We start from the raw sequence: 12,983 nt of genomic DNA, 5'->3' as shown, positions 1-12,983 counted from the left end.
TCCCTACACAGATGCAGTGAGGGTTAGTTAATGACTGCACAACACTACAATATAGTACATCAACACTAAGGGTTGTTGTTGCTGTTATTAAACAAAACTGTCTTTGGAACAATGTGGTAGTACTTCCTGCAGAAGAATCTAATTTACTAAAAAGAAATTGGCAGAGAAGAGTTATCTGATGTAATTAGGACCCAGCAGGCTGGTAAAGCTCCAAGACTCCATTGTCTTCTTATAGCAAATTATTTAAGAGTCAATGATAAGGAAGTGCATTCTTCATTAAATGTACATAAATATGTATTTCACATGCAGCAATTGCCAGAAGCATTTGACTGTACATTAATTATGCCTACAAAACCAAAAAAATAAAACCCTGGAAAATATATTTTGAATTGTGACTGGCTATTAGTACTTCTAATTCAGGTGCAAAATAATATCAGCAAGAGCTCTTGTCCACAGACTGTAATTAGACAGTTACTGGTTTGGGGGTTTTCTGGTTTTTTAATTCTTTTTTAACAATCCACACAGATGGGTGTAGCTTTATTCCAGGAAAATATATATATCCACCTATTAAAGGTGACCTGGCAAATATAAAAAAATAATAATATAGCCACATCATCCCAGGTAAGGGAGACGCACACAGCACATTGAGACTGGAAGTTTTACCATTTTCAAGTTCTCCGAGTTCATTGTTGCGAGTAACACCTCAGTATGCATTATGGTGATGTCATCACATCAGCCAACAAACCGCACAGGAATACTGAAGTAGCCATAAATATGAAACTGATACATTTTAGTTAATCCTTAGTACACCCACAACACTACTACAATAGTTCTTATGACTCTAAGTTGAAGAATGGGAGTCAAGAAAACTTGGTTTCCAATTTTCTGCTGTGAGCCACATATTGGGCACCTATGCTTGAGCAGCGAGGCTGCTCCAGTGTGAGCAGGCTCAATTAATCAAGTCTGCTGGCATCTCGTGTATCAGCATCCCCATGCTTAAAAATGGAAGTGGGGGTGTTTTAACTAAAGCTCATCGAACTTTACCATCATATTTAAATGCGGGGACACAGATACACGGGACGCAGATAAACAGATACACATATCTCTTGGAACCACTCTAATTAAAGAGCCCCTGCTCCCCTTCCCCCCCACTCCCGGAGCACGTGTATAAATGCCCATTATGCCCTAGGCTTCTGTTGCTCTTCTCTGTCCCAGCTCCTGGCTGACCCTCTTTCTGCTTACTCTAGACCAGTGGTTTTCAACCTGTGGTCCACAGATCCCTGGGGGGTGTCGCACACAATGTCTAAGGGGTTCACAAAAAATTACTATGATCAATCAAAAGTCTTTGAATTCTTACACGTACAATTCAAAGGGGTCCATTCAAAATTTCTAAAGGGGTCTGCACCTCCATTCAAAATTTTGTGGGCATCATAACCTAAAAAGAGGTTGAAAACCACTATTCTAGACCATTGGGTGTGACCACCAGTATCTGGGGGAGCATTTGTTCACCAGAGCGCCCCAAGGGATGACGAAGTCAAACGGTTATAAACTACTACAAGACGGTTTCAGGCTGGAAATAAGAAAGGATTACTTTACTGTCCAAGCCCCCAAGGTCTGGAATAGCCTGCCATCGGAGGTGGTTCAAGCAGCTACACTGAACACCTTCAAGAGAAATGTGGATATTTATCTTGCTGGGATCCTATGACTCCAGCTGCCTTCCTGCCCCTTGGGCAGGGGGCTGGACTCGATGATCTTCCGAGCTCCCTTCCAGCCCTAATGTCTATGAAATCTATGAAACTGGGGCTCAACCTTCCTACCCCGTGGGCCAGTTGAGTAGCATGAGATTGGCCCATGGGTGCAATCCTATACATTGACCCAACCCCATGTGCTGGATGTGGCAGTACGCTGACCTAGTTCCAGTGCATACCAGCCCGACACCATGTATGCAGGACCAGCCATGAAGCAATGAAGCAACCCTGAGCATGGGGGCAGAGCTACATTATAATGCCCACAGGACTCCCCGTGGGTCCAGAAATTTGGCAGCAGGGGACTGGCAATTAATGCTGACATCATTTCCTCACTGTAAAATTTCCCTATCTGTTGGGACCTCCACAAGCTGAATGACATGGTCACAAGCTGGAGTCTGAGCACCACTACTCTGGACTCTTCCTTATCTACCCTCAGAACAAATGAGGGTGGATAGAGCCTTCTAATGAATACAATTATTTTGTCTCCTAGGGTAGGCTCTGAACAAGCATTCTATTCTGCTCTTTGGCAACTTGTGGCTTCAGAAAATGACTCTGTGCTTGGATCAATCTAATTTCAGATATGGTACTGGAGTTTCATATTATCTTCTCTATAGGATGCAGGCCTGAAAACTCTCTATAAAGGGCACTTCAAAAACACCCCGCCGTCTTCTCAGCACATAGAACTTCTATTAAAGTATTCAATTTTTCCTGCCCCCCACGATTATGTAATTACTGTTTGTTAATTCCAGAATAACAAGTCATGGCAGCACTCCCAGCACTACTGAGATGCAGTATGAAAATAAAAAAATCTTTGTTTACAGTTGCAGAGTTTGGTTTAAAATTCCTAAGGGAGCTTTGAGTGCCCTTTTAAGTGTAATTTTGTGCAAATGCACTAGATAACCCCTTCTGAAAAATAACTGTTTGGGCAGCTGGAATTTGCTATGAGGTCACCAGGAAGCAACCATTACATTAATCCATCCCTACTGCCAAAAACAATTCCCTGTTGCATTTATGTAAAATGCAGCATCGTGCACTATTCCAGTCTACTTTAGCAGGTGTACTAAAAAAAGTTAAAAATATGCCTGATTATATAGACAACAATCACTCTAAAAACCACTTTTTTTCTTTAGAAAACTAGCTGTTATTGCACCAGGGGCAGATGCAGCTTTGTCTTGAAAGCATCTATATCAGGAGTTGGTAACCCCCGGCACACATGCCAGAGTGTGGCACATGAAGGCATTTTGCTTGGCATGTGTGCCTTGGGGCAGACAGCAGGGGAACTGTGAGGGGTCTTCCTGATCCTTGTTGTGGCAGCGCAGCCCTGGCCCACTTCCCCACCATCCATCTTTGAGGTGCATGTGCATCAGCTGCCAGCAATGAGCCAGACAAGGGAGCTCCATGGACCCTCATGCAGCTGCTTGCAGCCTCCTGGCTGCCTGCCACAGCTGACCTGGGCTCTGGACAGACCCCTGCTGTCTGCCATGGAGCCCAGGCTGCTCACAGCAGAAAGTGGGGAGGCTGCAAAGCAGCTTCAGAGGGGTCCGCGGAGACCCAGGCTGGCTCATTGCCAGCAGCAGATGCACACATGCCTTGGGGTGGACAGTGGGGATAGGGCCAGGGTTGCGCTGCCACAACAAGGATTGGGCCCTTCGTGGCTTCCCCACCATCCACACCCCTAGCACACCAACATGTTACAAGTCAAGGTTCCAGCTGCATATGGCACTCTGCCCAAAAATGTTGCTGACCCTTTATCTATATTCATGTGTCTCAATACTTGTTACCAGCACCTCACCCAGGAAAGTTATCCACTTTACCTGGGTTCAGATGCCTCAGATCCTATGCTTGGAAAGTATTTAGCACAGAAATAAGTTCAAAATGTATAATACCCTACCAGATTTCTGCTGAAGTTGTAAGGTGGTGGGGAAATTTTTATCCCACCTGGTGGAAATGCCTCTAAATTAGATTATTCTGGAACGAAATTGCTCAACATTGTTCTGCTCTAGCAGGGCACAAAGTGGTTCTTTCTTCCTTATACGTGCTCTTAGGAGTCAATGAAACAATAAAACAAACTGAAATCACGTGTTACAGTCTTTAGTATTGGCAGTCTGCAGCAGCGCAGTAACAGTTTATTATACCTTGCTGTATACACCAGAGGTTGTAAGAAAGGATTGTAAGAGTACAGTCGGTGGCTGCAAACTACCAAAGAATGTAAGTGTGGACTCCTCAGTTTGCTAAAGTGACTTTATGCTGTACTGCAAAGTGATGAAACAGTTAATAGGAAAATCTTCCTGTATAAAGGAGCTTTCTGTTGCCAGAAAACTGGCCCAGTGGCCTACACCCACATCTTCCTATACCCAACAGAAGGGAAAAATGGGGTGTGATAAGGCAGAGGTGTAACTTGTGTGAGACAACAAGGGGTGGCTGCCCCAGGCACAAACACATGGAAAAAAACAACCATATAATTGAGCCAGCAGCCTGGACACAACCAGAAGTTGCCACTGCCCCTGTGTATGACAGCTTCCCCGGGAGCCCAGCCGTATCATTATGCCTCTGTTATAAAGGCTTTGTCAGGGACAGGGTATAGATTGTAGGAGACATGGTGCAGCAGAACTTCACTATTCCTAATCCTTACACCAATATGAAGTCCTTGTATAGTTCTTACATCTGTGGTATGGTTTAGAGTAGCTAGTGCTGATGCTGTATCTTCTTCTGGGAAATCCAAGGGACTACTCATGTCCATCATTCTTCACTACATCTGGCATAGCTGAATACAAAGGGGACTCAGGCCACATGGTGTAAAAACTTCCTGTCTTCATGGAATAATTGCTGAAACTCCAAAAGTGTAAAGGGACTAAGATATCAGCTAGCTGCCTTTGACGCAGACAAACGTTAACATTAGATGCAGGAAACACCAGGGTACTGAGTATATGGAAAAATAATTAAAATACTAGGAGAGATTTAAACTTATAATTTTCCAACTTTTTTTAAATGTCTTGTTTTACCTTTAAACTACAATAATAGTCCTCCCAACTATCCTGAATGTACAGCTATTAATTTCAACCTTAACTCAAATTTAACAAAGTATTTTGTCTGGGAATACTTAATATCTATTGTTTGGGGCCTTACCACCAAAATCCTATCCTTATCTCCACAGACAGAGTCTATGGATAATTGTATTCTCCTGAATTGAATTAAGATCTGATCTGAAGTTCAGTATTTGGTAGGTTATCTTATTATAAACTGGATATTCTGTAACATTTAAAATGGCAGTTAGGTCATTTTCCTTTTTGTCACCATTCAGAAGACCTAATTTTCTCAGGTTACTGGTAGGTCCTGTATTTTAGACACAGCAGCACTCATCAATGTGCTAAATACTTTCCAAGCATACAGAAAAACCACAACTCTCCATTTCAGTGTTAGGTCCTAATTTGGCCAAGTCTTACAAGCTTACCTTTACATCCTGTGAGTACTGGGACTCCTTATTATGTATAAAGTTAGGTATGTGGGTAAATCCTTGTAAGATTGGAGGCTTTCCCAGTAGCATTTAAACTTTTAATAAAACCATCCCTGCATGGATCCAGCAATTTATATCCCTTCGTCACATCATCTCTGCCCACAGCTTTACCAGAAAGGGAGTCCAAAATCTCCCTGTTCCTAATCATCCCTGACAAGTCTGATCAGTCTTCAGGTAGCATAAAAGCTTGTAAGTCAAAACCAGAGTTGAAGTTCAAGTTGTCCAATTTGTCTCTCATCTCATTTCCAATTAAACTTAGGACTTGCTTTCAGTGTGGAGACTTAAAACAGGAAAAACAAGTATATGGCTACTAATCTGAGATCTGAATGCTAAGGCTAGACTGTAGTAATGAGTGTTCAGTGCACCAGAATGCCACAGCAAGTGTCATTTCTAGGCCCACTCCATAGTCAAATCTTTGACTACTGCTTAAAAGAAGAATTGCCTCTAGCATCCTTTCTTCTTATGAAGTGCACTTAACATCTGGAAACAAAATGTTTCTGACTCACTGTGTAGCTTGAAAGCTATATAAATTGTTTTTAAAAGTCATGATAAAATTCTTTCCAAAAGAAGAAGGTAAATTTAAGAAAGCATTTTAAAACCCAAGCCAGTGAAGTCAATGGGGAATCTTTCATTTGCTTCACTGGCCATTAGATCAGGCCCTTCAACATAATCTTTACTAAGTGATAAGAATCAGGTAAGATTAATTTCCACAGAAGCGAAACCTATTTGATAATTAATCAGTGCTGAGTATTCAGATTTCTGGCACTTGATGAACTGGATATAATGTTTTACATGTTTTAAAAACAAATGGTTACATGTGGAAGATTAAGAAACAGAAGTAACTATGCCCAACTCAGACCCCAAATGGGATCTTCTCTAAAATAGTTATGAAAATCTTATGCATCTTGTCAGTATGCAATAAGAGTTAGTAAGAATAAAAGGAATAACTACTGTTGAATGTGCTGTAATAGCTCAGTGCTTTATAGCCATGCTTTATTATCATTAATTATCTGTATTAAAATAGTACTTAAAAGGTAGGCTGCATTGTAACAGGTACCCTACAAACATATAACCAAGAGTGAGTCTCTGGCCTCAAGGGCTTGAAGTCCAAGGTAAGACAAGAAATAGCGGAGGGAGGGAAGGAGGAGGAAAAACTAACAGTGAGTTTTAAATGTGGGTCCTTTTATTTCAAAGATTGCAGGAAAAAATAAAAAGACTACAGCATCTTCCCAGGAAATAATCAAGACCAGAGATGTAAAACAGCTATATTTAACAAAGCTTGCATTTAACTGATAATCATTCATATCAGGTAAGAGTAACCAAACTCACCAATGTTTCTGTTGTGCATCCTTTCTATCAAAGCACGCTCATTCAGTACTTAGCTGACAGGATCCTAACTGTACCAGCTGAACTCTAAAAATTAAGGTAGGAACAAACAAACAAATTGCAGCCAGTTAAAAAAAGTGGGATTACCATGGTGCTGACCCATGGTAACTGTCCATAAGCCCTCTTTTACCGTGAGGTAAATGACAGCTAACCAGAGGCAGTTCAGCCCTCAGTAAAATATATACACAGGCATTTACCATGGAACAGCTGATGCACAGTAAAGCCCCACCCTTTTATTCCATGGTAGCTGATCATATGTTCATATCCTCAGAGTCAGGTACTGAACTGGTATAAACTGACTAGAAAGTCCATTTTCTCATTTTTAAAGTGAGCAGAATTTGTACTGTACCCTTTCATTCATCAGCTATACAACCCACACGGTTTTCATTTTTCAGAGATAACTGCATTTAGGAGAAAAAAAGAGGATGAAAGTGAGAGAAGCAATGTAAAAAAAGTGGAAAGAATTAGATGGGTATTGCTGCACCATAGTACCTTTGCTCTTGGTGAAGAGCGATGTGGACCGTGGTCATTATAAAGCCATACAAAGAACACTCCCAAGCTCAAGTCTAAGAGCAAGCCTTCACTGTGAAGCGAACTCAAGCTTTCACTGATGTTACCCAAATCCCTCTCTATTCCACACACAAAGCCTTCTCACTAGAGGTTACTGGTCATCCTGAGCTGGCTTGGACACTGGGGACTACAAGCTAAAACCTGAATGAGGTTTCCATTTGGGCTGGCAACCCACTCCCTTTAAAGTGAGATGCAGGTTGAGTGCAAGGGTTGTCCAGTGCCTCCCCACAATTCCCAGCATGTGCTCTGAAGACAGACAAGTTCACTCACAATTCACTAGCAAAGATTCACAATGCAGCTCATTCTACCACAGCGCAAAGAACTATGGTACATGTTCATCACCCAAGTTAACTCTGCAGTGAAGAGATGGCCTCGGTTTGTTACCATTAAAGCATTTCTATAGAGCCTGCAGTTTGGTACTGAAACCTAGGCATCTCATATAGCGACAAACAAAAATAATGGGTCACTTAAAGGTCTATTTACAGTTAATGCTGCACTGCATTTAAACACCCTCTGCAATGATCAGTATGTACTCATGAGGAAAATTCATGGAATACAACTTTTAAAATTTCATATTGCCTTTTAAATCTTAAATAATTGTCAGATCTCTCTTGCCAGACAACTAGATAACTAAATGAAGGGCAGAAACCAAGAAGTTACTTTCAGTGTTTGGAATAAGACATAAATGTTTCTGGCTTCCACTGCTGTGTTCAGACAATATATTCAAGCAAAGAAAAGCAAATCTAGGCAAAGTCACAGGGGAAGAGCAGATTTCCGAATATAGTGCAAGAAGTTATTTGAATACCAAATGCCTCTACAAATCCTGGCTGATTCAAACAGCTTAAAGGGACACAGTGGGTGCATCTATATGTGCCATTAAGGCAAAGTGATAGACTCTGACATTTGCACTGGAGTCAGCTTCTGCCAGGAGCAGCATCTGCACATGCGCCCAGGACAACAGCAGTTTGAGCTGGGGTGCAGCAGCCCCAGACTGGCAGCAGGCTTGCGGGGGGTGGGGGTCAGCCCCGGGATCCAGGTAGCAGCATCGGGCAGTGGAGGGACTGGCTGGGGCACAAGAGTGCAGAAATTGCAGAGCCATGTGGCTGACCCCCCCAAGCCTGCTACCAGCCCAGGGCTGTCCACCCCAGCTCAAACTGCAGAGGTCCCGGTCACCGTCCATATGTGTGTTTCTGTGCAGTAAATGACTCTGCCCTAATACTGACACACATGTATATGGTGATATTTTACTGTGGAGCTAATTAGTCAAGTCCACAGTAAAGTGCACATGTAGATGCCCCCAGTCAGATCAATTTAGGTTCAACATTCAGGTTTTATATATAGAACTTATTAAACAAAATGCCTCAAATTGAAATCTAAATACTGCTATACACTGGAAATGTATAAAAGGAGGAAGAGTACTGCTTTAGTAAATGCCTGTAAACAAAACTTAGATAGTCTAAGAAAAATGTAGAACAAATAAATTACATAACACAGATTATGTTTCTAATATTCTTCCAGTTTCAGTAATGTGAGGTGACAATAATAAAAATAAAGAAATACAGCAACATAAGTAAAAGCATTTTTTTAAATTAAATTTGAATCAGTTTCATTTTTAAAAAGCTTAGTATGCACTGATTTTTCATTTTTAATGTTGTTCCATTAGCATTTCCAATTCCTGCAGTGGCTAATCTATAGTGTTCCAATTTGTATTATGGCAGCTCTATGTTACCCTAGTGATTTCATGAAGTATTACTTGCCAGATTCATTATTGTTTTCCTGCAGGATAAGATGTGAACTTCAAGTGGTAAGAAAAATACTAATTACACTCAGTTTTATTAGCAAATAAAACTGGATGCTTCTAAATTGGATAATTCTAAATTAATTTTAATGAGAGGCTCAAGGATTTTCTAGGTCAAAACAGCCCATCTGTATTTGTCCAAAAGTAAATAGCAAGCCATTCATACTAATATGAAATGTAGCAACTCCTAACTGAGGTGAGGAATCATATTTATATTTTTGCACAATTAAAATGTTATAATATTACAGGCTAAAAATATTGGAGACTTTCCTCTAATTCTGTCCCAAAATACATTTCAGTTAGTGGAACAACTCTGCAGAAGCCAAACTCACGTCTTATCAAAGGACGGCTTTCATACTGAATCTGATCCACAAGGTTGTGAAAGCAAGCCAACTGGTAGGCGTTTTATTCTTTCTACTGACCCAAGCATACTCCATTATCGAATGGGACAGACAAGAAGATGTCTGTGGGCAGTGTCAGTAGCTTCATACCCTGCTGTTCACCCAATACTAAGGAGTTTATGATCAGCAACAGCTTCTACCACAGATCAGGTAAGCTACATATGGATCTTGTGATGTACAGGCTACACAATGCTAATACCACAAAGTATGCTAAAAATTGCCAGTTGATGTCAGAGCCAGGAGTGGTATCATCAGTTCTGTGCCTTATTATCTGCTGCTCTTCTATAGCTTTCTAGTAAAAATGCATGTCATTTAGAGTTCAAACTGCTTACATATATTCCCAGCGTTAAGGTATGTGGAGAGAACATAAACGGCAGGAAAGCTGTTAGGTGACAATAACTGTGGACTCAGAGAATAATTGTGGAATAGAGTCCTTTCTAATCCAACTACCTGTTACACAGAGACTTCAAGTTGGAAAAACAGTAGAAGAGACAATAAAGGATAGGAAAGGAAAAGGAGGAAGACAAAAGACAAGAAGAGATAGTAAGAAGAGTAGTGTGATACAGATCTATACAGAAAATGATTTTTTCCAACTACTTAGTTGGTCTAATAAAACGATCACAATTACCCAGAGAACCTTGTCTGCCTTTTAAAAAGTAAGAAACCCATAAGTATTGTGCGTATTTTGTTAATATATAAAAAAATAAAGGAAAGACTTCCACCTATAGCTTTTAAGTTTCACCTTTTCTTCTGTAGGCATCACTGGCCCCCTTTTCTCTTCAAATCCATCTCTTTCTCTCCTCATACGGTTTCCCATTTACGAGTCCTCACTCTCATCTCCATTCATTTGTCTTTACTACCACACATGCTCACAGGGAAGGTTTTCAAGTGCTTGTCCCACCATTCTGATAAACTAGCATGAAGAAGCCAGTCTTAAATTGAAAAGGAAAAAAAAGAAAAAAAGAAATAAAGACTCGGATAAAATGGAGCATTCCTTTATAAATTAGAGGACATAAATTGCTGCTTTGTCAACCAGGAGAGCGAACACCAGATTCAATATGTCAAGAAACTGTGACAGTACATAAAGGAAAATAGCTTAGAACAGCTTACTGAAACAATGACTGAAAACAACTTCCAGAAGTAATCAGGGCAAGGTGAAGGGTTTAAAGTACAATTGATGTGTTTGGCAATAGTTATTTACTGACCACCAGAAAGAGCAGTTGTCCCTGAGGCTGTAAGAAGTAACCTGACTTAGTATAGTACGAAAAATGTTTGCTTGGGTCCAGCACTGGATAAAAGGCTGAAGTCAACATTTACTACATTTGCACTGCATCATTCATCAGAAAATATTGTCTGGAGAAAGCGCTCAGGATAAGAAACATAATAGTCATTGACATTTTAAAAGTCTCATTTGTTCTTATGAAGAAAACATCAAGAGGAAAAACAGAAAGAAGTTTGACAAGCTTTCAGACACACACTGCCCAAGGACCTGAGAAAGGGCAGTGTGTGTCCAAAAGTTTGTCAAACTTGTCTCCCAACTATACAGCTGTCCCAGTAAAAGATATCACAGAACTCATGCCTCTCTAAGAGAATATCCTAACTAGTCAGTCAAATACTGGACAAAAACAGTGCACAGTATGGAGGTCTTATGTATCCTATGGCAGGCTACTAAGGATGGGTCATGTTCTATGTAGTACACTGTCTACATGAAAAACCATAGATGTTACCTGCACGGGGTCCTGTATGATCTAGAAGAGAAGCTTCTCAGACATGCTGTCCACGCTGCTCTGGGACATACTGCATCTCTGTAAATTAAGCCCCAGCTCTACAAGGTGATAAGCATGTCCTGCATGGTTCTGAGCTCCCACCTAAGTCAATGAGGTGAAGATGTCCAGCACCTTTAAGTAGTGCCCAGCATCTTAACAAAACCATCACGTGCTTTTGGGTCAGGATTTGCACTTACTAGATAGATTTCTTTGCTCTTAACTGGGAGGAAAACCCATATAAAATATTCAGAGATAATTTCCTACAGTGTAGGATTAGCTTGGGTTATTTATATTTCAGAACAGTTCTCCTCAGAGCTCTACAGGCTTGTACAACTTAAATGTATAATTGGAAAAAAAACCACAACAGATTCATTGTAAGCTCTGAAAACGAGCAGAGAACGTCAGACATTCCAAATAATGGAGGATTTTCCCCCTCCATCTCTATAGATGCTCTATGACAGGAGCACAAAGTATCTTTGGTCTTAAATGTATTAGTCATAGATGTTAAACAAGATCTTTGCTCATTATGAAGGGTCCTTCTAAAACAGTGGTTCCCAGCCTTTTCAAATAATGGCACTAGTTTCCCTGATCGGCACTGTACCAGCCACTGCCTGCTGCCTCCTGTTCAATCGTGCATACATAATTAATAAATAATAATAATCTTTTATGCGTTTTCTCATCTCCCAAGAACTATACATACGTGAAATAATGTTCAGAGCTGCATCGCACTTGTAAATATAACCATCCCCGCGTTACAGAAACAGCAAACGAGGTGCAAAAGATAAAAGTGTCCTGGCAAAGACTAGCCTAGCAAAGAGAACCCAGGTGTTTCTGGCTCCTCGCCTGGGGTTTATCTGACATTTCGTTCAGACGCTCAAGCTGCATCGTGTGTGCAGTGGCAGACAGAGCTGCCCGCCCGCACAGGGGAGTACAGAGACACGGCACGAGGGCAGAGGGGGGCCAAAATTAAGATTGGAGAAGCACCAGAAAGGTTGCAAGATCGCAGGACCCGGTGTCATGACATTTAGGCTGTTGCGTGGCCTGATGCCCACCATGTCAGCTCAGCTAGACTGCGAAAGCGCAGACACGGGGCAGGATTTCACTCTGGCCTAGAAAGACATTTGGAAGGGGAGGGGGTGGGGGTTGGAAAGGATGCACCAGGCACCCCAAACAAGTGGGGTACCCCCCGAAACACAGGGAGGGGCTCCTGCCCTCCGCATGTAGCACAGTTCGGAGCACCCACCCCAGGGGCTGCTGGAGACAGCAAGGAGGCAGCTATGGGGGCAAAGGGAGTAGCACCTGTGGTACCCCGCGCCCCTGCCCCTGCCCCTGCCCCTGCCTTGGGAAGCTGATGACTCCCCTTGCCCAACCTTGAGTACATGGTGCATGGGGGCCAGGCTCCTACCTGCTGCTCATTTCCTCCTGCAAGGAGAGGGGAAGGGGGAACACCCCTGCCTTTCCCCACACCGGCCCACTGGGAAAAGGACCTAGACTGGGCCCCCCAGCAGCGCACAGCTGGAAGGAGCCGGGTCTCACCCTGCCCGGCACGCAAGCACAGGCTCGCAGCCTGCCTGCCCGAGGTGCTGCCAGCCTTTGGGTGAGGAGCAGGCAGCTGCAAGGCCTCCGGTTGCCCTGACAACCAGCTGATTTGCATGGCCTCATTACATATTCATGACCTCCAGCCCTTCCAAGGGTGCCTCCCAGCAAGGGTGGCTGCTGGGAGAGGCGTGCTCCTGCATTTCCCTCCACCCGTTGTGCTGCGCTCTGCTGCTGGCATGGGCCCAGGGGCCTGGCCAGCCT

General features: G+C 42.4%; 1 protein-coding gene across 1 annotated transcript in view; it reads right to left on the bottom strand.

Moving 5' to 3' along the window:
* LRRC56 (leucine rich repeat containing 56) overlaps window positions 1–12,762 on the bottom strand; it is a 130,260-nt gene extending 117,498 nt beyond the window's left edge. Inside the window, exons 1-3 of the mRNA XM_025198538.1 lie at window positions 12,589–12,762; window positions 10,160–10,349; window positions 6,592–6,675 (exon numbers count right to left, since the gene is read on the bottom strand). Coding sequence (XP_025054323.1) covers window positions 6,592–6,610 — 19 coding nt within the window. The 5' untranslated portion in view covers window positions 6,611–6,675; window positions 10,160–10,349; window positions 12,589–12,762. The remainder of the gene's footprint in view (window positions 1–6,591; window positions 6,676–10,159; window positions 10,350–12,588) is intronic.
* Between the last annotated feature and the right edge of the window lie 221 nt (window positions 12,763–12,983).

This window comes from Alligator sinensis, unplaced genomic scaffold (assembly GCF_000455745.1).
Source record: "Alligator sinensis unplaced genomic scaffold, ASM45574v1 scaffold907_1, whole genome shotgun sequence".
Classification (NCBI taxonomy): Eukaryota; Metazoa; Chordata; order Crocodylia; family Alligatoridae; genus Alligator; species Alligator sinensis.
Note: the sequence above shows the minus strand (reverse complement) of the source record. Positions and strands in the feature narration are given on the sequence as shown.